Consider the following 25,333-nt stretch of genomic DNA (forward strand, 5'->3'; position numbering starts at 1 on the left):
CTACAGTAATAGTTTTTATAATGTAATGCTAATACTGCATACTCCAAATTTCATGTTTTATTTGCATTCACAATTCACCCTATAGACCTTGCCTGACAGTATGTCATTCAAATAAAGATTTCACAAACAAACCACGTATACCTACAGATTTTTGTGTTAAACATGCTTATTTTTTACAAAAACGTATACGTATATTTCGGTAGGGGTATTTTTGCAAGTGAGCCTGGGGCTGCAGCCTCTTCAGCCCACGACTTAATCCGCTACTGAACGTAATAGGCACAAGGTTTAGCAAGGCAGCGGGATTACCTCCGTTCGAAGAACGCTTAACTGGCTGCGTAGTCGGTGGTGGTGGTGGCGCAGTTGTTCCTTCAACCCGATTTTATGTAGACCTCGTGTGTACCGCATGGCTGGGTAACATTTGCCTGGACGTTGTCGTCGTTTGAAGCACACGTTCACGTCGGTGTTGACGTGGCTTATTAAAGAGGTTCACGTTTTGGAAAAGTTTCGCGTTAGGCTGATGCCGTCGAGATCGTGTTGATAGATAATTGCGGGTTGGTTTGTACTTACAGGACTTTCTGCATTTCATAGCCAACTTTCCAAACATTCGATGGTAAAAGCATAGTTTCGACCTGCGTTGATGCTTCTAGATCTGTGATTCCCAACCGCGGCTCCAAGCTAGCATTCTTGCGGCTCTCATTGACCCCCGAAAATCCCACAAAAAATATAAAAAATGTATTTATAATAATTAGGGCGATTATTTTTTGACTTGTCAGTTGGAGTTGGAGTCAAGTTGAACATTAAATTGATTTGTGTTATTTTTCTTGTTAATGTTGCTATACGTTGGTACATGCTTTCATGCTTTAAAATTTTCGTTATAATTAGGGTACTTGAGTGTTTTCATGCGGCTTCATACGTAGGCTAGGCCTACTCTGAAGTTTGAAATTCGGCCCTGACACCAAAAAAGGGTTGGGAACCACTGTTCTAGATGATAGGAGAGTTGCCATGGGAAATCATATTAATTTTACATGTCCTTCAATCCTCTTGTCCCTTGGTTGCACAACGAAATCTTAATACTCGACTCTTCCGAAAATTGTGCCAAAACATGCCAGTTTAATATAAATTTCTATTGCTCCTTACTTCTGTGCGCTGTGTCTCAAAAGGAAAAATGTTGATTCGCCTTATGCGTAATTACCAGAGGTTATTAATATAAATAATCATACTTACGTTTCACTAAATTGACCGCATGTGCACCCGGACTTGTGATCCAACATTGCTAATGGTAGTTTGTGCATACCACAGAGTAATGAAGGGGAACAAGGTTTCTTCTGTAAACTTGATTTTCATCCACAGTCTTCAACATCAGGCGAAAGCATCCAAAAAACTTTGACTTCTCAACCTCTTTAGAAACATTTTGTCCTAAAAATGTCAATTTTATCTATCGTAGTTTGTCATTCTTTGCCAATGCTCAACCACATAGTTCTTTAAATTCTATTCATTTATAAACTGAATTTGAAAACATTTTGACCTGGGATACAAGGAGACACAATTCTATAAACATTAACAGCATCAACACCACCACATGTTCCCATTCCTCTATTGCATTGGCTTGGACAAATGTATTGAAGCTTGGACATGTGTATTGAAGTGTGGTAAACTTCGTTATATCCTCTGCACAAATGCATGTGTCTCCAGATTTTAACTCAACCTATAAGTTTGCGGACATAAACCATTTTGATTGAAAAACTAACAAATAGGCTAACTTACAAATATGTTATAAGTTATAAGTTCTGCAAAACTTCTATAATTTTATGGTGCTCGCGCGAAATTCTGTAAATAGCGGTAACATAATTACCACAGCATAGAAAACAACTGTTATTTTTTTTCCTTATTTGGTAGCAATAGTGCACGTGCGCGGATGAATAATTATAACAAACAAGACATGTGTTCAAACTTCAAAAGGCGAAAGATTCGATATCATTACCATTGTGACGCAAGGCAATGAAACGTCTTCAGGATCTGTTCATTGGGGTTTCATACAGCAATTTTGGTTTAATCATAGGCCTAGGCCGCCTAGTCCATACAGGTCTTTACGGTGCAGAAGGTTTTAAAGTGATATGTTGCCTCAGGTTTATCGTAGGACAGGGTGGTCCAAACCCTGGCACGCGGGCCGCATGCGGCCCGCGTGAAGCTTTTGTGCGGCCCGCGAACACTTTGTGGATGCCGGAATTATCAGTGCTAAATCCAAGGTTTAAAAATACACCTACGCTTTATAAATACATTACATTCGCCACAACCCTAAATAAGTCGTGCATAATCGGGTCAATAGGTAACTATGAGGGAACAATGTCGGTTTGTGACGACACAAACGTGCGTTGATATTTTGCTTTTGTTGCTAGCGCAGAGTACACTCTCGAATTTGGTTGTAAATTAGCTGCAACTCGTTTATTTAGTCAAGGGGAAAAGTTTACTAAAAGCATGAGTGTCAAAAGAAAAGTGTCAGAGGAAAACAGAGAGTTCAATTCTACTTGGGAGGAAAGGTATTTTTTTGCCAATAGCAATGGTAAACCACAGTGTCTGGTTTGCTTGCAAGTTATTTCAGTGCCTAAAGAGTTTAATTTAAAGCGACATTACAGCACCATGCATGAGAAAAAATATGGCCAATACCATGGAACTTCTAGGGAAGCAATTTTGAAAGAGTTAAAGGGCAATTATTCCAAGCAAAAAAAAATGATTATTGGTTTTTCCAAACCCGATTCAACTGCAGACCTTAAAGCTTCATACGAAGTTGCTCTAACGCTCGCAAAACATGGAAAAGCTTTTCGAGACGGGGAGATTGTAAAAGAGTGTGCGATTAAGATGGCCCTTTCCTTTGGAGATAAAAAAATAGCCAAAAAATTTGAAAACGTTTCTTTATCTCATCAAACCGTTGCAAGAAGAGTGGCAGAATTGAGCGAAAACGTGACTGTGCAATTGAAAGACGTTGTTCAACAATGCAAGTACTTCTCTTTAGCCTTGGATGAAAGTACTGACATCAGTGACGTTTCCCAGCTTTTGGTTTTCATTCGCACTATTGATAAAAACTTTACTGTATTTGAAGAACTACTCAAGATATCTCCACTTCGTGGAACTACAAAAGGTATCGACATATATAACAGCCTTGCGTCTGTCGTTGATGCTTATGGAGGATTTGAGAAGTGTGCATGTGTTGTAACAGATGGTGCCAGGGCAATGGCAGGACGAAAGAGAGGACTAGTTGGCATTCTAAAAGATCATGGAGTGAACTGCCCAACATTGCATTGTATCATTCACCAAGAAGCACTATGTGCCAAAGTTTTGCAGATGAGTGATGTTATGCTTAGTGTGACGAATATAGTCAACATCATCAAAGGGGGAAACAGAGCCCAGAGACATAGAAAATTCATCCAGTTCTTAAAAGATGTGGGTGCAGAATATGAAGATGTTCCACTATTCTCAAAAATTCGATGGTTAAGTGCAGGCAAAACATTGAAACATTTCTTTTCTTTGCGAAAAGAAATACTAAATTTTCTCCAGAATGAGATAGAAGGGACGACCGAGACATACCAGATTCAGTTGAGTGATGACAAGTTCATTGGTTCGTTGGCGTTCTTGACAGACATTAGTAATCACTTCAATATCCTAAACATGAAACTGCAAGGTAAGAAACAAAATATTTCTCAATTGGTTGGACACATTGAAGGTTTTCGCAAGAAACTTGTGCTATTTAAGGCTTCTTTGCAAAGGAATGATGCTACCCACTTTCCTGCATGCAGTGAAGTACTTGGTGAAAGAAAAAGTATCGATTTTTCTGCATTTTCTAACAAAATTGGTGACATCATCGATGAGTTTAACGACAGATTCGCTGACTTTGATTTGCTGAAAGCACAAATGGAGCTTTTCAACAATCCAATGGAAATAGTTATAGAATCCCAACCATCTTACGTTCAGCAAGAACTATGTGAATTGCAGTCAGACCCTTTTCTTCTTTCACGTAAGAATGAGCGTTACGACGCCTTTTGGAGGCTTTTAAGCAACGAACAGTTTCCACGATTAAACGACTTCGCACTGAAGATATGCTCCATGTTTGGTAGCACATACATATGTGAAAGCACTTTCTCCATTATGAAGCGATTAAAAAGCGACACACGGAACAGAATGGCTGATGAAACCCTGGATGCCTGCTTACGTCTGTCGACCACTGAATTTAAAGCAGAGATCGACACCATATGCAAAAGCAAAAACGCAGAGTCGCAAGCAGAGATTAAAAAGTGAGTTAGGCGTGCAGCAAAACATTAGGTCGATCAGAACAGCAAACTCAGTCCTTTCCTTTCATTCATTTCATTTCATTCATACAACTGTATTTTGTAAGCGACAAGATTTGTTAATGTTCATAGCCTGCGAACAGTAGTTAACAACGTTTCTACTTTCAGCAACGCGTTATCATTTCTCACTATGCGGCCCGTGAAGTTTTTCTCAGACCCTAATGTGGCCCTTCATGTTCGCAGTCTTGGACCACCCTGTCGTAGGACATCCGCGAGTTGCCCGACTGGAAAGTTTGCAACAAACATTGAGATTAAGTGAAGTGGTCGGCTCACTTGGCTGGTGTAGATTTCTTTCTATCCAAGACACTTTGTTAACAGCAGCTAAACACCGCGGCAACTGTACTTTTGCATTTTCACGCTAGGATTAAGTTTTGTGTGAGAATTACCTGACAATTATACAAGGGATAGCAGGTTATAATCGTATATCGATGTAGCCTAGACGAACATAGTCCAATGGTCACCAACCATCATGCTGGAAAGTGTGGCGCCTGCGTACGCCGAATTACAATAACTAAACAAAAAAACTGTTAGTTTGAACGCACAATGTCTTGTTGAAGACTACCGTACTTTTCAGTCGTCGTCGGGTTCACCACTCTGCAACATCTTATCTGCGGCTTTCATTTGTATGCTCTCAAACTCATTTTAACATCAACTGTGGCAATAGTACCCAGTAGTTTAATAATGTAGTAGGAAACAAACAATAATTTCCACCATAGTGGAAAGTGTGTGCTACCGCCACACACGACATCAATGTGGACACCGAACTTTGTTATCTTCTCGTCGATTTATAATAATTAAACCAAGAAACCGGCTTTTTGAACGCCAATTTATGATAAACACGCAAAAAATTAGGTTTCTATGCATAGCATCAATCTAAAATTTGCTTCTTTGCACGAACGATTTTTTTTCTAAAACTGCCGTACTTCCAGTCGGGGCTAGCCACTAGTTGTACACCTCCCGCTTAGCATTTTAACTGTGGTAGCCTAATGCAAAGACTTTTTTTATTCAATAGATAAAAATTCTGGATCCTCAGATAAAGATCCTTTGTGTAAGTTCCGATTGTCACAAATCAGAATCTTGCTGGGTCTAGTGTAGAACTGCACAATCGTGTTGTACATTCATTTACAAAACCCCAGCTACTTAAATTGTGATGTCATTTGGTTGCGCAGTTCTGCGCTCGACCCAAGATTCTAATTTGTGACAATCAGAACTTACACAAAGGCTGGCTTGGTAATAGGAGCTTACCTCATTGCTGGGTTTAAGTTGTGCAAAGACTCCCGTCAGTCTTAAGATAAAGATTATATCATAACATGTTTTGATTCCATTAAATTTCATACATGCTGTTGAGTAATAGAAAACATGATAGAAACATGCTGCAGCTCAAGATGTTCTAAAGGTTTTGGTACTGCACTGTAACAGCCCATGAGAAAGTGACATCCTTCCCAACTTGGGACACAACATTAGCGAAATATCAAATGGAAAGGAGTTTAGCACTCCTATATGCACCTGGTATCTATAAAGAAGATTCAGAAAGGGTTATTAGACCCCAGGCTGGAAAGCATGACACATTTTTATGAGATCTCGGGAATGCAAAATGGCCAAAATTGAGGTGACCAAGTGCGGGACAGCTAAAAGTGGTGTGCAAAATGGTGTACAATGTACATTTTGCAATCTGCAATGAACATTAGCGTAAACGCAAGCCCTGAGGGATTTGGTGGTAAAACAGAAGACATTCGGGTGCAGAAGCACAGTCTTCAAAATTTTTTTCTTTTTAGATCTTTCAGCAGTAGGCCTAGCTTTTTCGAATTTCTGAAATGTGGTACTGCTATAATGATCTCCAGCGGTAACACGATTTGACAATACAATACACATTGTCAGAGCATATGACTGTATGTAGAGGCTATTGCTATATGCTCTCTGCTAAAGTGAAGAGGCTTGCAAGGCCAAACTATGTTCAAAACGTTTGTTAAAGATAGTCATTGAAAATGACTAGTGTAACAGATGTATTAAGAAGCTTATTGTTAGATTGTTGCTGACTGTAAATAGCGCCAGTTGTGGCTAATCGCTACCCATAATGCCTCAGCTTGCTTGCCAATGTGCTAACATGCCTGTACGCATGCATTCAAGATTATGCGCCATACACGTGTGCTCACTTTTCACTTTCGTATTAAAATATGCTGTTAAAGGCCTCAAAGCCTGAGTCACTCAAAGCAGAACATTACAACTATGCTATGTAATTTAGGGTTTTCTACGTATTTTGTACCTCGATGACATTGTAATATATTTTGCACATCAAACAATTTGCGATTTTGTATTAGAAAGAAGAAAAAACGTTTGTGCATTCTAAAGGCTAATGTTTGTTTTAGTTTATTTGGAAACTCGGTTTATATTACATCAGCTGTCACATGTATATTGCTTTGGACACATATCTTGTATATCTACTGGTGATATCACTGCACATTTTGTGCATACAATTAGATAGGCCTATATACCTACATACTAACTTAACACTAGAACGACCAAGTGGCTTTTTTGACGCATTTCAATGTTTGCAACAGCTTGCTTTCAGTCAAATGTTGTGCTATTCAACTGAAATTTCCTGGCAATTATTTATTTCTTGACGTCAACCTTAGGTGTGAGTTTGGTTGCATCATCCATCCATCATTTGCAAATGAAAAAGTTACACATGGCTGTTACAGTGGCTTTTTTGACGCAAAGCAATTTTTGTACTGCAATGCGTATCATTGCGTTAATTTAGTATTCTTCTATAATGATTAATGACGTAATAAGCAAAAAGACACTCGAAGCAATGCACCACTTTGTTATGTGTTTGCGATGGAATTGTCAGTTCTGGTTTTGACCCAGACACCCAGTTAGAATTCAGCATGGTCAGTCAGTTACGTGTATTTCAGAAGGAGGCTAATCCGTTATACAGTTGTACAAGGGTTTACGAAATTTTTTGTGCAATATCGTACGATATTTTGTGAAGATAGTAGGCCTACTGATAACTGCGAAATTTCTCTCCTATTCCATTCTACTTAGCTGCTTGTGTAGTGGATAAGAAAAAGTGTATCGTACAGAAAAATACACATAGCCTACTGCAAGTAAACTGCAAAGATGGTGAAAAGATTGGCAGCTCGTCAGGCTTTGCGGCGTTTACAAGATATTGAATCAGATTGTTCTGATGGTGAATTTTCTGACAGTGAGAACCCTTTGGGAAACGATGCATTTCTATCTGTAGTGGAGAGTGTTGAGGAATCCTTTGAAGGACGAAGATACTGATAGAGATAGTGATGCAGTTGTAGATTCCGATGAAAATGATGACAGAGTGCAATACTTGATGAGAAAAGATGGCTCTTTATGGCAGAAGTTATCCATCTCTCAATCGCAGAGAAGACGTTTGCAACAACAAAACGTTGCAAATGTCAGGCCTGGTCCAACTGCGTTTGCAACAAACCGTGTAATTGAAGGCAGACCAGCTTCTTCTTTCAAAGTCATATTTAGTGAAGCAATGCTCCGAAATATCCAGAAATGTACGGTTTCTGAAGCTCAGCGTGTCACAGGGAATGCCAACTGGAATGTGACGCTGCACGAACTTGACAAGTTTATTGGCCTTATTATTACTAGAGGTGTGTTAGGGGCAAAGAGGCCTGCCTTGCTCTAGTCTGTGGAATACGTCTTGCTGGTACCCAATGTTCAGTCAGACTCTTTCCAGGAATCGGTTCATGGAAATAATGAAAAATCCGAAGGAACTGCGCAACTTCCGAATGCCGCAACAGAACAACACGCATATGCTGCACCTGCAAAGAAGCAATCTGTGGAAAGCGCTCTGCAAAAGTCTGTCTAAAATGTGCCAAATGACTGTGACAAAAATAAACAATATATAACTACGGATATCATTTGGAGATATTGGTCTTGACTTTCAAGCTTGTTCCAAGGTTTTTGCAATTTGCTGGTTTAGCAATCTAACGCTAATGTTTCACAAAAGTATGTCATTCAAAAGCAAAAATTGAACTTTTGGGGCAAAAATTCATAATTTTTATCAGAAACTTTGTGGGCATGGCACCCCTAGGTTACGGCGATAGAAGGGAAAAATTACACAATGCGTTAAAAAAGCCACTTTGGTTGTTGTAAGTAGTTCGAAGTTCCAGTCTTTCTAGTGTTAACCTGTTGAACACTTACCAGGGAATACATAGGGTGTATACTCAAGTATGGGAAAAAATAAAATAGCAAATGTCACTGCTCAAAATGTGGATGTGAAAAGTAATTTTTCGGAATCTTTTGATCCAGTGAAGTTTACAAAAGCATTACAAGATGATGAACTTGCTGTGAAAGGTATGTTTTAGAAAAATGTTTTGCTAGATTCCTGTTAATCAGAGCAGGCCTTCCGTATCAAACCATTTGATGAATTTCAAGTTTTATAAAATATATACATATATATATATATATATATGTATTTTTTCAAATTTCTGTATATGAACTATAAACATGTCATCAATGGTAAACTTACCTAACAATCTATGTAAACTTATATAAGTTTTTTTGAAAGGCATTTTTGTTCATTCTATGTTTTCATGCAGCTTTGCAAAAGTTTTTGAAAACCAACAGACAACTTGACCAAACAACTGTGGAATGTGATGTTGTCAAAGAATATGTTTCACATTGTGTGCAGTGTTCGGAATTGTTTAAATGTCTCACTAGATGGAAATCTTCCCCGACAAAGGTGATATATTTATATACCATTGTATAGTTTGTACTGTTATAGCTTCAGAACAGCTCTGTCCAACCCACCAGTTCCAGCTGAAGGTTTTTGTGCTTCATACACACGTGGTTGGATATAATGGCAACTAGTCTTAATTTTCGTTAGCAGCAAACAGCGTTGAGAAAACTTTGGTTGACCGAAATTGAGCAAAACTGCTATCCTGAAATCTACTGATTTTCTTTGTTCAGATCGTTTTTGTTGCCAAAAAGTGTGTATAAAAGCTATTTCGGGTTCATCTTTCTCAAAAAAATTGGCATAATTTTTGGTTGGATGGAGCTACTTTAGCAAGAGATTTGGTGAAACGAACACCAAATGAATGGATCCCTTTCTTTCATGGATCCCTTTCTTTCATGGATCTGTTTCTTTCATGGATCTCTTTTTTTCATGGATCTCTTTCTTTCATGGATCTCTTTCTTTCATGGATCCCTTTCTTTCATGGATCTCTTTCTTTCATGGATCCCTTTCTTTCATGGATCTCTTTACAAGAAACTTTATTAGAAAGGAACAATTGGGATCCATACTTTTTACCTTTTAAAGCATTTAGTTGTTATGAATTAAGACTTTTACAAATCCAGTTTTAACAGCTTTCAGTCCTTTTTGAAACATTTACCATAATTCTGATGAGAACTTGCGACGATCTTTCTAATTTAACTGGGCTCGCCATTACAAAAAGAATTTTGCAGGTAACAACCACGAAGTTGTTTTATGTTGATAAGTGTCTGTTAACTTTCTGTACTTAGATGTGTCTAATCCATATTGCACTTGGTTAATGACTATTAAAAAATTTTCTTCCTTTTTTCAATGTAGGAGTACATTGATAGTATTTACGCTTGTTTGAGCTTGAGAAATTCATCGGACACCATCTCTGCTACACTCAGGATGCTCTCAGCCATAGTTATGCAGGTGTCTGATATATTTCTCTTTATAAGTTTCGTATCTTTTGTCTTGCCGTTTATGCCAATTGACAACTCATGTTTTATCTATAATTCTATATGATTAATTCTTCATATTTATATGTCTATTCGAGTTGTGTATTGGTTACCGTTGCATTTATAATTCATCCTGTATGATGCATTTTTCTAGAAACTAGTTGTATTTTTAATGTCATTTTGTAAATTAGGGCAATGCGTGTGCAGCAGATGTTGTGATCAACTTGGATTTGAGCAGCAACGTCATGAAATCTTTAGCCAGTTATCATCAGAGTAAGTTTTTTAGAACATTGTTGCAGGGTTTAACAGGTTTGCGAAAGTGTACATTCATTTAGTGACAAATATTTAACTTTAAACAATAAAAAAAGTTTGTATGCATTTTTTGTCTGTTTTTCTAACATACCAGTATTATAATAAAAACAAAATATAACTAGTATGGAGTCATTCCATTTATAATCAACTAAGCCCTGTAACCATTAGTCATAGATTTTGATGGTTTGGATATATGTTGTTTTGTATTGTAAAATTTTTTTTTTAATTTCAAATTTTTTAAAGCTCTACATCATATATCCAAACCATCAAAATCTATGACTAGTGGTTAAAAAATTTAAAAAAATTGGTTGGTTATACATGGAATGACTCTATGGTGACACATAAATATGTAAAAATAAAACGTTTTGCCAGGTGTAAAAAGCAATGCTCGAAAGCCATTTTCTAACGTGCGAGTTTGTTTTGTTCGCTTTGTGTTGTCATTCTTCCTAAATGGAAACTTGAAAACTACCAGACAAGTATTAGAAGCAAGAGGTACCAGCTTTCTATTCATTTTTCTTATTGTCGTAGTATATTTCTATGTCCCGCATTTGGTCTCCAGCTAGCTCACTTTTAGTTACCACTTGTTGTACGTAAGGTTTCATTTGGTACAGGAGTTAAGTCACTTTTATTTCTGCAAGTGAGTGTCTGTTGCTAAGAACTGAGATTAGGCTCTCTTAAAATAAACCACCATAAAAGACCTGCATAAAAACAGATACTTAATTACAAGTTATCTAATTTTGAACATGTTTGTATAAACGCTCACTGTGCCTGAAGTACCACGATGATTCTATTTAGGATTTGTTGACTCTGTGTTTCGTGGTTTCAAAAAAGACTCTAAGTCTCTCGTAGCTTTGTTCTTGTCGACCATCCTCGATGTTGTCATAAAAGAAATATCAATTTCAAAAACAAACAAAGTGAAACTCCTGGCCGCGCACGGCGTGCTCAGCAGCATAGCAGATCTTTTGGAGTGGGAAGGTTCCTCTTCCTATTCTGTTGAGCAGGTTGAGAAGGTGATGAATTGTGAAATATATGTCTGTAAAGTATAGTTTCATAACACATTGTTTGTTTTTGCCTGTTGCTACAATCATTTCTAATCAAACCTGTTCAAAAAATTTGTTTATCATCATGGTACTCTAATATCTGGTATATAATGAGTTTTACATAATGGCTGTGTCAAAAACCTAATAAATATTTTCTACCTAAATAGTAACTCATATAAATGTAGATATTCCAAAAGTATTAATTGTGTAAGTATAATTTTATCCAGGATATTTTGTCAAAAGACATGACCGATGATGAAATACTTCTTCCACAAGTGGCGTATAAGTTTTTATTTGAATGCTGCTGCTCAGTCAAGCATGGAATAATCTTCCATGATAATGAATTTGGAACAGGATTGAGGTGACTTGAATACTGCTTCACTTTTTCCATGTCGTTTTATAATGGTTTTGAATATTCACGCCGGCGAATTGCAACCTCTTCCTTAACTTTACATCAGTTAGTTGCCTTGGTGGCATCGAGCGTAATTAAACTAATCAACCTTTGTCTGATTTTATATGATTTCTTTTTCCAGATCTTGCAATCATGTGATGCAGAAATTCCTCATAAATTTGAAATCTGCATCCACCAACCCATTTGCTCATTTGTTGGTTGTTAACATCTTAAAAGCCTGCCCAGATTTACTTGGGACATATCTGCACGCTGCAACGCTTACATTCGATCCGCGACCAACTGCAATGTACGTATGAATGTGTTAGTGAGTGGCATCATTAGCATCAACATATATTATCAAATTTCTCTCAAAAAATTAATAATTATACAACTGCAGATCAACCGAGCGTGTCTTCGAAATAACAGCCCATGGTTGACTAAGTTGATTTTGAATGTTTTTTGGAAAAACTATTTTTAGAGGAATTTGCTTAAATCACCGCCGCAACGGAAATAGAAAAAGTGGCAACTTAGACAAACAACACATTAATGAGTACAGGTCTGCACAAACTTTAGAACCCTCTGTTTCTCTCAAAGCAGAACATTTGAGAAATGAAAAATGGACAAAAACAATTTCTGGATTGCTGTACCCAATGTAGACTAACGCAGAGTGTATATTGTAGCGTTCACACCCTCAAGATGCAGCATTGTCCAAAACTAAAACAATTTTTTCGTTGCTATTTTGCCCGGCACTGATAAAATCAGAGTAAAGTGACCAAATAGTGTGTCCACAATTAAACGTCGTGATGGAAAATAGGGTTATGTTACAACAATCGTAGAAAGCTCGGCTAAAACAACTGTAGTGTTGTCATAGCAAATTAAAAGATTGCAATTTAATTACGCACAACTTTTAGTTAGCTGGCAATTTATACCACTCATACCTTGCCAAAATCAGCAGCTAATAGATGACCAACTCAGTTGAACTTGATAATATAGAAAGCAATAGGATTTCAGTCGGGATCTCGTGATATGCAGATACTGAAGGTGACTCAGGCAACTTCTGCTGTATACATACAATGTTCTTTGTGCCAGATATAGGCTAATTATTGGAAATGTTTAATCAGAATACGATCGTTTTGTCACTTTGATATCATTATTTTCTCTACAAATGTTCACTACTTGCCAAGGCCCTTACGTCGCCAAACTGCACATAGACCTCGTGCCAGTCAATGTGTTAAAAATGTTTTCTTCTATTTTTATCTGTTCCCTCTTTTTGTATGTTTAGATGGTTTCAGAATTGTCGACTCGTCCTTGATATCTATTCACATCAACCCAAAGTTGCCCCAGCCCTAAACGAAGCAACCAGACAGCACCCTGGAATTTTGCAAAATAAATTTGCAACTGAAAAGCTGGTAGCCATGTTGACACCTGCCATCCTTCCCATATGTTTTCATCGATCTAACATGAATGCAACACTTAGGGTAAGTAAATTGTTATATAATGTATCACATTTGTGAACCCTAGTTTCCTTGTATTCAGTTATATGAATACACCTTATACTTGAATACAGGAAAACAAGAAGTAATTGGCATACCAAATCGTAACATTTGTATAGCACTCGTGGTATAAAGTATTAAGCCAGTTGCTACATGCTAAACGATTTTATCTAATAAACATATAGAAAATAATTGTGTCGGCGGTAATGTCTAAAGAAATGTTGATAACCTTATAAGTTATTAATTTTCTTATTTATGACTTTCTCTGAAGCACGAAAGCAAAGAAGTGGAGATGGTTGGATTGAAGATACTCGAATCATCGCTGCAGAAGCTCAACGCTTCCATCACCTTCTTGGAAGAGGAGAAAAACTGGAAAAAGTCGATTTATAATGAAATGGACCGTATTGCTCTTTGTGCCGCCTTGAAACTGGAAATGAAAAATGTAGTTCCACCTGTTTGTTCTCAGTCATAAACCGCAGCACTGTGTCATGGCATTTATAGATTAGTTTAATAGAATTGTAGATAGAATTATAATTGATTAGTAATACAATATAGTAATATAATTAATTAATTAGTAATTAATATAGAATTGTATGGTTTTAAAGCTGGACACACTAAAGTTCTTAGCCTGTAAATATTTGATTCATCAATTGCAATTGGCAGTGCTGATAAATGGAATGTTTGTTTGTAGCAACTGCCAGATATCACAACTCTCCTATTGTGCTGGAAAGCAATGTCAAAAGATGACAAAGGAAAAGAAAAAGAGTTTGAAGAAAAATCACTGCTGGGGATCTCCCTGTACCAAGAGGTAAGACATTTTTTTCTTTAAATTGGAAAAACTATTTTCATGAATCTAATGCAACAGAATCTAATATTCAGTTGCCATTTTCAGAATATGCTATTTAATCTAATTTTGGCTTAATTGGATGAATGTAAATTACTTCATGATATCTGTCTTTTACTCAAAGGAGAAAATTGTTTTAGTTATCAATCTTTAAACCTAATTTTGACGTAACACATTTTGCGGTTAGATATTTCCAGATTCACTCAACAAATGCCAATTTGACTTCAGTTTACTGCTTCAAGGCTTGGATAACAATGGACTTCCTGAAAATAAAAAGAATATTGTGCATATTTTGGACATCCTATTTCATTCCGCATACAAGTATAAATGGTTTAAAAAGGTAAGTAATTCAGTTTACCACACAACAGTTCAACATTTTCTGTGTTTGTCTTTTTTACGTAATCTACAAATCTTGTATAATTAATACGTTTAACGAGACAAATTTATTTAATTGGTTTAGGGTGCGAGTAAAAAAACACTTTTTCATCAACTGGTTTACGTATTAGTTGAGACCATCAAAGACACATCAGGCAAAGATAATCCTGTTTTAGAAACAGCAATGCAACTTGCTACTAAAGTAAGTTTATATTTTAATTCTGCTCTAACACTGTTATATTTTTAAGTTTTTTGCTAAACTAGTGATCTTTTTTGGTTAAATTTCAATTTAAGAGATTATGTACAAATTTCTTGACGGTTTTAAGGTCTTGATAATAAACAAAATTATGGACGAAAATTCGTCTGGTTTGTTTACGTGGATATACAACCTTGGACTTGCAAGTGACGGTCAGAGTCAAGATGAACTTTTACAGTTTTTTGAAAAAACTGTTGCATCCGTTGCAAAGCGCCCACACAGGTATGTTACTAAAACTATATCAATTTTGACACAGATTACATGTCTTTGTTCATTGATATAAAATATGTGTTTTCATGATTATCATTTGTAGCATAAAACATTTCGTTGTATATAATAAAAAAGATTTTTGTTGCCTAGGACTAAGAGGCAATTTATAAAGAATTTTTATGCCGTTCATGTTTTGTAATTTGTCTAATCATATTATAAAACTTTCCAGGTATTATGAAAAGGCAATGGCAATAATTGAGAGTACAAACGATTCTTCAATTCCAAAAGATAATCAAAACAAAACAAGTAAAGACATCCCATATGTGGAAATAGATAGACTGGATGGAGTGTGGAAGAAGCATTTTACCGGCACAAATCTTTCATGTGCAGGTGATTTCACACGTAGACATTCTCATTGCATTTTGAAAAAAACATGATATTGACTTTTGTTGTGTTTCTAGAAATTGTTGATGTTTATTACGTGTACGTACATACTTTTACTTACTTACGTACTTACTTTTATAGTTAACAAGTTAACAGTTAACTTTTACTGTTAAAATCGTTATCAATTGAAAGTAACTAGTTGATTATTATTATCAGTAGACTTTGTAAATTAATTAGTTTATTTTGCTTTGGTATGCTTTTGGTCCTAAGAAATGCACCCAAACCAAAGCGTGCTACTATTTATCGTTCATCGCAACACAGCGGCCAATATTTAGTATAAATACAAATTATGCTTGTAATGCAGAGAGCTCTAAGGTTGAAGTATCGCTGATGTTGGTGTCAGCATTTGAACAACTTTCCTTTTTCACAAATGATGAAGGGAATGAAAGTCTTCAATCACTCGATAGGTGTGCATACTTGCAATTTGAAATTCTTATATTCAATATTTTCTTGACTTTAGCTTAGAAAAATGTAGTAACCCTGAGAAATACTTTGAGTACATTTAGCCAGGATGCACCAGACAATAATAATTAATGCTTTTTTTCCTGATTAAATAGTTTTCCTTTTTTTCCATTGTTCGTTTATGATGCCACTTAGCATGGCTGTACTTAGTTTTTTTCAGTTGTATGATGCTGACATTAAAAGTATATTTAACATATTTAAAATCTTTTTAGGTGGCTGTCACTTGTGCTTACAGACCTGCTACATTCCAATACAATTGGCTCCAGTTTAGATGATTTTGTTCGGCTTGTTATCGGGTTGAGCTGTGAAGTAAGTTTTGTGTGTAATTTGTTGAACTGCCAATAATTCTGTTGTAGTTTTTCGGCACCTGGGTAGTCGGAGACAGTTTTGTGCTTTGTTGAACATAAATCATGTTAAAGGTTGACGTGAATTTTAAAGGTTAAACCTAATAATTAAATTTTGAAATATCAGGTTCCACTTCTTCACAAATTCCATTCTTTGTCGGAACTTGTTGAAATTCTAGCCATTGGAGAGGGGATTAAGTTTTCTTCATCCAAGAAGATTATGACGCAAGATGATTATGACAAAACAATAAACTATACTCAGCATGAAAACAACATCAAGGCCATATTACCAGGCAACGTGCTTACATTTTTAACGAGCACATCGCTTCCAGATTCGGAGGACTTAATAGACATAATTATTAAAAGATATCTGAATGTTGCCGCAATTTCTACTGCTGGAAAACAGGACAATATGTGCTGTAGCTCATTTTTTCAGTCGTGGTGTTCTAAACAGAAGTTGTGTCAGCAGCTTTATTTGCTTAAAAAAGTTTCAATTGTCTTTGAAAGTGACCTTCCAGCAGTTTTTGACCCAAAGTATGAAGTTATGAATATCTTAACCGAAACTGGTTTAAAAATTTGTTCATTTTTCTTTGCCTATCTTAATTGGATTTATGACCAAACTGCACCACGTCTGTCACCGTCAGATGAATCAAATCCTTTATTCGAAAATCTCTCCTGCGACCATCATTCACAAGTCGTGGGCAATTTCCCGATTCCAGAAACTTCTACAGAAGTCTTTCTTGTATTGGTGCAAAATATCCTCCTGAGCGACATTTTCTCAAAACTTTATCTGTCTAAAAGTCCTCACTATCCAGCAAAGCTCACATCCTACTTCAGTGAAAGAGTTCTCTATCTGGTCAAGCTACATTGCCAATCAAAGCATGACGTACCACTTAACTTCCCCCCCTTCAGATTGGTAGTTGACAGCGTGAGTGCTCATCTGTCGGGTCAAGATTCTTCTCCTGTGAGCGTTATGGGCGTAGAACACTTCGACCAGCTACTGCCGTACATGGACCGCAACAATGTAAACAAGGTATTAACTGTGACAAGAGCATTATTAGAAAATCGATCATCATCATCTATTGAAAATGTTAATTAGTTAAATAATGTTAACTAATTAATTTTGCTGACATCAGTGACTAGTTTAAAGTCTAATCTGTAAATAATTAACTTTCTATGATTGTCCAGGTTTTAAACATCGCTCTCACATGCCAAAACTGTCAAAAAGCGGAGACCGTGCAAATTATTTGTAGGTAAGGCATAGGTGTCCATGTTATTTATCGAAGCCAAGTTCAGTGAGACGGACAACTGACCAATTTGAATTTTCCATTTTAGTTGTGTTCTGCATTTGCTGGAGACCTGTGCAGTGCTCCCTGACGACCCTCTTCTAAAAAATTCCGTCCATTTTCTTTTTCAAACTTTGATCAGCGGTGAACCAAAAGCAGATTCTTTTATTGAAATGATTTTGCACATGGTCAAGCTACACTCTGCCTATGCTATGCTTGCAAAAGAAAAAGTTATTTCATGGTGCTTTAGAAATTCTAAACTTCCTGGCACTATAACTATGCTTGAGGTAGAGTTATGCTTTTACTTACTACCAAGTATATATGGCTTGCTTATCCAAGTTTTCTAATATTTTCCGCTAATTGTTTATTACTTGATTTGATCATCTATGTTGCCTACCAAGTCTTCATTAAAATTAGTTTTGCTGAGAATTATCTGTTTTTCAGTTGCTGGTTTCAAAATATCCTCACTTACAAGAATGTTTCGTTCGAAATCTTTGTGATGAAAATAGCGAAATGAGTTTGAGCAAATTATCCACTGACAAGAAAGTTCAACTGGTGTCACCAATCACGTCTATTTTAAAAGATGGCAAACAATCCAGCCTATTACTGAATCAAGATTTTCTACATCTCTTGGAGAAATCTTACGCGCAACTTCTAATCGACGATTTAATGGAACAGAACCCAGTGTTTTTGGATTCTGAAAAAGGTAAAACATTTAAGTTCTTCCTTATATTAACCACGACTGTTAATATTTGCTTGCTTGTGTGTCTCAGCATTTTTAATTGCTTGGATGATGGAGCATGGGGTGGTTTCCACGCAATACATGCAAAATCTCTCCGAGAGCATACACGAAGCATTCCAAGATGTCGCCAAGTTCCAAGATAGGTTCGACTGCTTTTTCCAGTTCATTTCATAAGCAGCCATCACTAGAAATACATTTGCACAAATCCTTGTTGTTTTGTAGATGGCTGGTTGCAAGTCAGTTGTTGAAAGAAATGCAGAAGATCAATTTGTCGGAAGATATTACTTCACTTTGGTAAGCGAACAGTAATCAGAAAAAATTTCTACTGCTTTCTTTCACAGCTTTCCCCTTATATAGTGTGGGTACTGTAATGCACAATGTTAGTTACGAAAGTGGGTTGGCTTGCGTCAAAATTTTTTTGTTGATATTTTAGTCCCCATTCAAGATAACTCCATTAAATAGGATTGGGTTAAATTATAACTGATAATAATTGGACAAGTCGATGAGTGGTTAAGTAGACGTGGAGTCATTTTTGTACATATGCTATTATCTTTGTTTGTTTCTTACTTATTTCGCTCATAACCTAAATCTTCATATGTAAATCTTATTTTGCTCGGTTTTATTCATAGCTTAAATCTTCTCCAATCGCTGATGACGCTTTCTTGCAAACTCATGAAGAGAGATGATGGGAATAATGCTGGTGGTTTAATGAATGTGTCAAAGACGCTTTCGGATGTGCTTGACAAGAATGTGACTGGTAGCATTTTCAATTTGCGTAACTCGTTATGGAAAGCGTGGAATAACTATGTTAAACTGGCACTTAAGTAAGTTAGTTAGTTAATAATTGCTTACTGTTGTTTATTTCGCTAATTGAGCTTTATATTCATACGACTTTCAGATCTCAAACTGTTGCCCAATGTTAACTTTTTGTATTTCTGTTTCAGTTTTGGCATTTTTAAAACTATGATACAAATACACAAATGCTCAATTTTAATATATTAGGCTATTTAGTATTTATAGCATTTTATGGAGCCCTTAGTATTTCTTGTGGAGCTTCAAATGAAACTTAGTTGATACCACTGATATCCAGATATGTTTTTTGTTTACTTTTTTTAGAAATTTCTTTTTGTATTTCAGGTATTGTTTCTGTAATCCAATGATTTTGGAATTTGTGACAAAATTTATTTTGAAATTCTACGATGAATGCAATAATGCCGAAATTATTAAAGCATCCACCATTTTCGAGATGATTAAGACGCACTCAGCATTTTTGAAACTGCTTCTAAGTGAACTTAAAGAGGTATATTATATGTATTGTTGTATTTACATTGTTGCATTTGGGAGATTTCTATAAAATATTTCATTTATATCAAATTCTGTCAATAAATGATATGGCTTGCTATAGTTACTGTAACGGATATTTGAATGAGTAAAATAACTCAACTGGTTTATTAGACATGAATTACAAGCCGCCAGTTTAAAGATATACTTGTCTGTAATTTCCTTGTCTGATGAAAAACATGAATCTTCAGCGCTTGCGAAATCTCCATTGCACCCAGAATTAGGCTGATTGCATTAATTTAAACGTGATGTTGTTTTAGATTTCAAATAACTTGAAATCAATGTGTAATGCTAAATGACTATAATCAATTTTGCCTTATACAGGACGCTGAAGCAAAAGCGTCTTTGGTGAAGCTTCTTCACTGTTTGATAAAGAAATGTGACGCCGATCAGTTGCAGCTGAAAGACTTTTCATTCTTATTGTCTGCATACGGCGGGACTCTTTCAATTTCTGACCAGTATTTATACCAAGTATGCGTTATAACTATATGTAGCAAACTTATCATATTTTATGGCTAGGTTCTTTCGTCTTTGATGTTAAGCAAGTTTCTGTATTTTTATTTATCTCGTTGGTGATAAAAATTTACCCTGCGTGTTAGAAAATCAGTAACTGATTGTGTTAATAGTTAATTTTATCGTTTCTCAAAAGACGTATATTTTGTGTCGTAGTTGTAGTTATTAAAAAGTTTTCCTTCATTTAATGCAGATGATGCTGATATACGAATCGAAAGGAATTTCAATGAAAGAGTTTTCTCCATTTCTATGGGGTGCCATGGCAACAGATGCTTATAAACTAAAACAGAAGAAAGCAGAAAATCTTTTTCTAAAGAATTCCCCGAACAAAGTTCTTGGTACAAACATTCACGAGTTCTTAGTAGTTAGAAGGCCTCCTCTTAATTAATAATAATTTGAGGATTTAAAGCTTTTTGTTGTTTCCAGATTGCTTGGATGCTGACGTCATGCAAATGACGTTGGAATATTTTCCTCTGAGAAGAAAAATGCCAACAGTGGAACTTATTTCCAGTCAGTTTTCTGTTTTAAGTAACATTTTTTTGACAGTCTAAAGTGTTTTGTACGTATTGGTTGTGTTGGTGCTTCGGAAATTTAATTGCACTCATTTGTGTTTATTTATTCAGGTTTAATATCGCTCATTTAACGACAATTATTTTCCTTAAAATCATTCGAAGTAATTTTGAAAAACAGAATTTTCTTATTTACAGAAAGCGATGCGAATCGATGTATGTTTGCCGACGAAATAGCTTCAAGTCTGTACGATCCCTGTTTTTTATTGTGTGTTGTATCACATATGCTGTCACCTGCTCACTACATCGACTGCAAGCGATTTGCTGAACAAAAACTTCTCTCGTTTTTACTGGTTTGCTTGTCCAGCCACTGCAAGAACGTTCGACATCTGTCTGCTCAATGTATTTTAAGATATTTCGATCATGCACAATGTAAGCAATTGTTGTTATGTTTTATTTATTTATTCACTCATCAAATATTTACTCAGCTAATTAACGTGCATAGTTATTTTTACTTATTTGTGAGTTGCAGCAAAGTATTTTTGTCCGCATGATGTCCTTTCTGGGCTGTGGAGTCAAATCTAGAGCCGAAAATGTTTTTGAGTTCCCGGATTCAAAGTCCATATTAAATACACATTTCGAGATGTAATATCAGCCCCTAGTCTTTATTGTAAACAGTGTTTTACACAACATTCAACGTTTTCTTTATTGTTTCAATGAACAAACATAAGAACTAACCCAATAGGGGTTAACGCCATTGCACAATTCAACTAAATATAAAGAAGTCGGATTGGAAAGTTTTGTGAACCGAATGCAAAACCATTTATCTTGAATGTATTCCAAGTACTCAATGGTTGTTGGAATTTTGGCCTTGAACGTTAATTTAATTTTTACTTCACTTTTTTATTCTATTTATAGCTTCCAGATTTCCTCAAAATAACTTGATTCTTCACTTGATAAGTTGTATTCGGAATGCCGTCACCACTAAATCGGGCGCCACTAAGAAGCTCGCGTTCGTCATAGCTTTTTATCTTTCCAAACTCGTTCAGCTCTTATTCCAAGTAAGACTGGAAGCCTGGATTATTATTTAGTGCTTATTAATTCGGCATTGCTGGACTTTTTGAATTCCATCTACACGTTATTTGTAGAAGATTTTTGTTTGCAAATATGAAGTTTCATCTTAACTGCACGTCGCGGTCTTTTAGTAATCCAGCCTTAACTTCCGTGTTTGTATTGTTCAAGCAGCCGGCTGATCACATGTTCTCGGTCATGTATCGCTTTCTTCTGGTCAAACCCGAGATTGATTTGACGAATATTCCAGAATTTTACGCAACATTTTTCAGCTCCGAATCCGAATACAAAATTGAAAGGGTGTGGATATTGGATCTGCTACGAACAGGTGATTTTTATTGTTCTTTTACAAGAGTTTCGAGAATCGAAAATCACACGTATTGGCGTTTTATGTACAGGGCTTCGTGACATGAGCGACTATAAAACAATCGAACGTCGACAATTGTTCAGAATATTAATGAGTTACACCGAGTCACCGACTAGCGATAATTTCACGAGAAAACAAGTCTTGCAGGCAAGTCCCATCTTTTGACTTTGTAACATAAGGTGTACGAAGAAGGTTTTGTTTCTACGAACAATATATTCCTACAAACGCAATTAAATTTACTGCAGTTGATACAAATTACTATTGTTACTCACAAATACCGGCTGCAATTTTTTTTGTTAGAAAAATCGAAAATTGCTAATTTTATGTTTTCATTTGATAGATTATTGTCAAGGCGAGTAAAATTCGCGGTGCTCTGTTCGATTTGATTGACAACCAAGCACTGATACCTTGGCTGGTGAACATTACTTTAATTCAAAACAAACAGCTGGCCATCCATGACAGTGGAGAGACCTACACCCAGCGAGAAGATTCTACTTGTGACCTCATAAACGTTATTTTATCGCTGTGGCAAACTCTAGAAGTTGTCCGCGTCGAACATAACCAGACAACTGCGGAAGATGAAAGCAAAGTCACTGAAAAAGCAAAATTTCGCCAAGTGTCCCGACGACTCGCCGAGAGCGTAATAAGTCTATGCTTTGACGTACTAACCAACATTCTATTTTCTTACAACGGGCATAAAACAACAGAAAACAGTGACAACGCCAGAGTTGGCAGCGGAACATCCGAGTCCACTGTAGAAATAATTAAAGTGATATCAAGAGCTTCGTCGTACGCCGATATAGCTGCTGCCCGCCCTCGCCGACTGGAAATTTTGAGCCGGGCTAAAACGATGCTGCTTTCTAGCGGTCAAAATATTTCCGATATTTTAGATACGTTGATGAATTATTGTTGTTCCAAATCGTGACTTTTTACATGATTGTGGTTTTAAACGATTTGTTGTGACAAAATTATACATAAAAATATTATAACTCGATTATTTTCCGTTCACACAAAAAAGAACAAAGTTTGCGGAACCCGCTACAATCCGCCTGTGCCCACGCTCCCATTTTTATCATCCCGCAGTCCTTGTTGCGTCCCAAATGTCCGGGTTGTCCAGGCGCCCAGTTGGTCCAAGATCGCTCAACTTCCTGACCGTCCATCCACTTCCATTGACCTTCTACGTTCAAGTCAGTCAACCCTATCCAAACGCAGTGAAGCCGAGACGGACCGACGAAGCTACTCCATAGAAATCTAAACATTACATGCTAAATGACATCTTATAACAACTGGTTTGCTACGATCGGACGACATAGTATAGTTGATACCGGAAAACAGCGTCGTTTCGCATTCCGACATAGGCGAGGTCGGCATTCATTTTCTTGCAATATCGACGCGATCTGGTGTAGGAGTCGCTTCTGAACGCACTTTTGGAGAGAAAATATTGGTAACCGTTTGGTGCGTTGAACCACTGGTCGCTCGCATGATCTAATCATGAATAAGGAAAAGCGCTTTTTATTCCTTTAATTTGTACATCGTGTGGGTTAAAATGATAAATAAACTCGTACATTATAGGCCTGCTATAAATCAAATTACTATTCGGTAACTGCTGTAAAGCAATTCTTACTTGAGAGGCTATTTTGTAAAGACATCAAAGAATTCCGGTTAAGTTGCGTTTGAAGGTGAAAGTTTTCAATTCTCTGCTCCATTCTGTTCAAATTACGTTCTAATTCCGGATTTCCCCCAGGTAAAAAATATGATGTCGATGTCTCTACCGCGTTGGACGATTTCTTTGCGTTTATCCTCCGAAGACTTTCGTTCATGGCGTTTATCTTACCAAGTAGATTCCTCGTTCGAATTTCGACAGAAAGCAACCGTGCATTGCTCGCAGAAGACGTGGAATTAATTCTCTGTTGTATTTCTTCCAAGGCTGTGTATATCGACGCTCCGTTGACGTCATCGTGCACAGCATCAAGTCCTTGAACGGATCTGATGAGGTTCGTATTTTCATGAATTTTCTCTCTCGCCGCTTGCATGTTGACGCCGATTTCGTTTATGAAGTACAAGACCGCATTGAATTCATCGGCCCAACCGTCAACTTCCTCCTTGAGCTGCTTGTAGTTGCAAGTCATTCGCTGTAGCTGCTGCTCCGCTGTCGAAGGCCCTTCTGCCTGCACCTGGTCACACTCGTTGCCTTCATTAGATGTAACCTCGTCATTTGTACCTGTAGTCGAAATGCATCGTGAGCTGTTTTTGCTGAATGAATAGGCTGGGCTTGGGTATACTGTACCTTTATACGTAGCCTACAATTTTGGCGTTTTTCAATAGTCTTTTAAATAGGGTATTTGTAAATAATTAGCCTACCTCTTTTTTGGATTCTGTGATAGTAATTGCTATTTTCTACCGCCTTTCCGTTGTGGCTCTGCAGTACAAGCAAAACGTTATGAGAAAGGTAACCGGGCTTATAACACAGGCGTACACTTAACCTACTCTACATGAAGACAATTACGATCTTAAGGTAAGGTGCCCATAATAGGAACTTTATGGAACTTGTACGCAACTAAATTGATGCTGTACGTGTTGTTGGTCTAAAAGAAGAGCTGTGTTGGTGCAAAGATATTAGTTAGCCTATACTTGAAAGGGGAAGAGAATTCATGAGATCAGACGACACCCGGCTTTGTAGGCTAACAACCTATTTGTGATATTGTAAGTAGCCTTGTGTACCGCGGGGCGAAACCTTTTTACGCATGTAGGCAGTAATGCAGTAGTTTAAATAATATCGAAAGGCCAAAGTTACCTCAGCAAAGAAAGAACTTTATCCTTATTAATTACCAAGCAAGACATTCCACTTAGGTTTGTCCAAAGTTAACAGTTGCCGTTAAAAATACAAGGTACAATAGCCTATTGCTCTAAAACATATAAGCTACCGGTAGCCTACCTCATTTTTTGCAGCAAAGTATAACGCTGTAGACGATAGCAGCAACGAAATTGCAGAAGTCAAAATTATCAGAGCTTTGTATTTCGTATGAACTACTTGTACAGTCATTGCTTACTCCTATTTGTTATCTTGCAGCAGTGCTAACCACAAACTATTATAGCAGTAAACACGTTATTAATTATTAACAAACAACTCGACGACGAATCTTTTCAACGCGCAGCTTATATTTTTAGCTACGTCATTCAAAACTAACGTCGTCCTCATTGATATCAATTAGACAACTGCAACTGCTGCAACTCAACAGTAGTATCTAGGTCAAATAAGTCTTATCTATGGGCGATTACCCCTTGCTGCCACTTAACCGATA

At 36.7% G+C, this 25,333-nt stretch overlaps 3 protein-coding genes across 3 annotated transcripts; 2 read left to right on the plus strand and 1 right to left on the minus strand.

Moving 5' to 3' along the window:
* The first annotated feature begins 2,475 nt into the window (after nt 1–2,475).
* On the plus strand, nt 2,476–4,290 carry LOC143465191 (general transcription factor II-I repeat domain-containing protein 2-like). Its single transcript, XM_076963380.1, has one exon. The coding sequence runs from the start codon at nt 2,476–2,478 to the stop codon at nt 4,288–4,290; it is 1,815 nt and encodes a 604-aa protein (XP_076819495.1).
* A 4,216-nt stretch (nt 4,291–8,506) lies between these two features.
* On the plus strand, nt 8,507–22,956 carry LOC143465479 (nucleolar pre-ribosomal-associated protein 1-like). The gene is made up of 34 exons (XM_076963803.1): nt 8,507–8,675; nt 8,921–9,063; nt 9,687–9,785; nt 9,910–10,005; nt 10,223–10,304; nt 10,716–10,835; nt 11,139–11,353; nt 11,611–11,744; nt 11,917–12,081; nt 13,057–13,252; nt 13,539–13,709; nt 13,959–14,075; nt 14,299–14,451; nt 14,572–14,688; nt 14,813–14,964; nt 15,182–15,342; nt 15,701–15,803; nt 16,071–16,167; nt 16,330–17,235; nt 17,391–17,455; nt 17,538–17,775; nt 17,933–18,194; nt 18,262–18,373; nt 18,453–18,524; nt 18,860–19,054; nt 19,368–19,530; nt 19,896–20,042; nt 20,278–20,422; nt 20,511–20,594; nt 20,792–21,025; nt 21,512–21,654; nt 21,839–21,992; nt 22,063–22,178; nt 22,372–22,956. Exons 1-34 carry the CDS (start codon nt 8,552–8,554, stop codon nt 22,954–22,956), a joined length of 6,066 nt encoding a protein of 2,021 aa, XP_076819918.1. The 5' UTR covers nt 8,507–8,551.
* On the minus strand, nt 21,981–25,146 carry LOC143465480 (uncharacterized). Its single transcript, XM_076963804.1, has 5 exons — nt 24,967–25,146; nt 24,393–24,450; nt 23,656–24,252; nt 23,357–23,516; nt 21,981–23,282 (listed from the first exon to the last, which is right to left on the minus strand). The coding sequence occupies exons 1-5, from the start codon at nt 25,072–25,074 to the stop codon at nt 23,015–23,017; spliced, it is 1,191 nt and encodes a 396-aa protein (XP_076819919.1). The 5' UTR covers nt 25,075–25,146; the 3' UTR covers nt 21,981–23,014.
* Nucleotides 25,147–25,333: the final 187 nt, after the last annotated feature.

Source organism: Clavelina lepadiformis, chromosome 7, assembly GCF_947623445.1.
Source record: "Clavelina lepadiformis chromosome 7, kaClaLepa1.1, whole genome shotgun sequence".
Lineage (NCBI taxonomy): Eukaryota > Metazoa > Chordata > Ascidiacea > Aplousobranchia > Clavelinidae > Clavelina > Clavelina lepadiformis.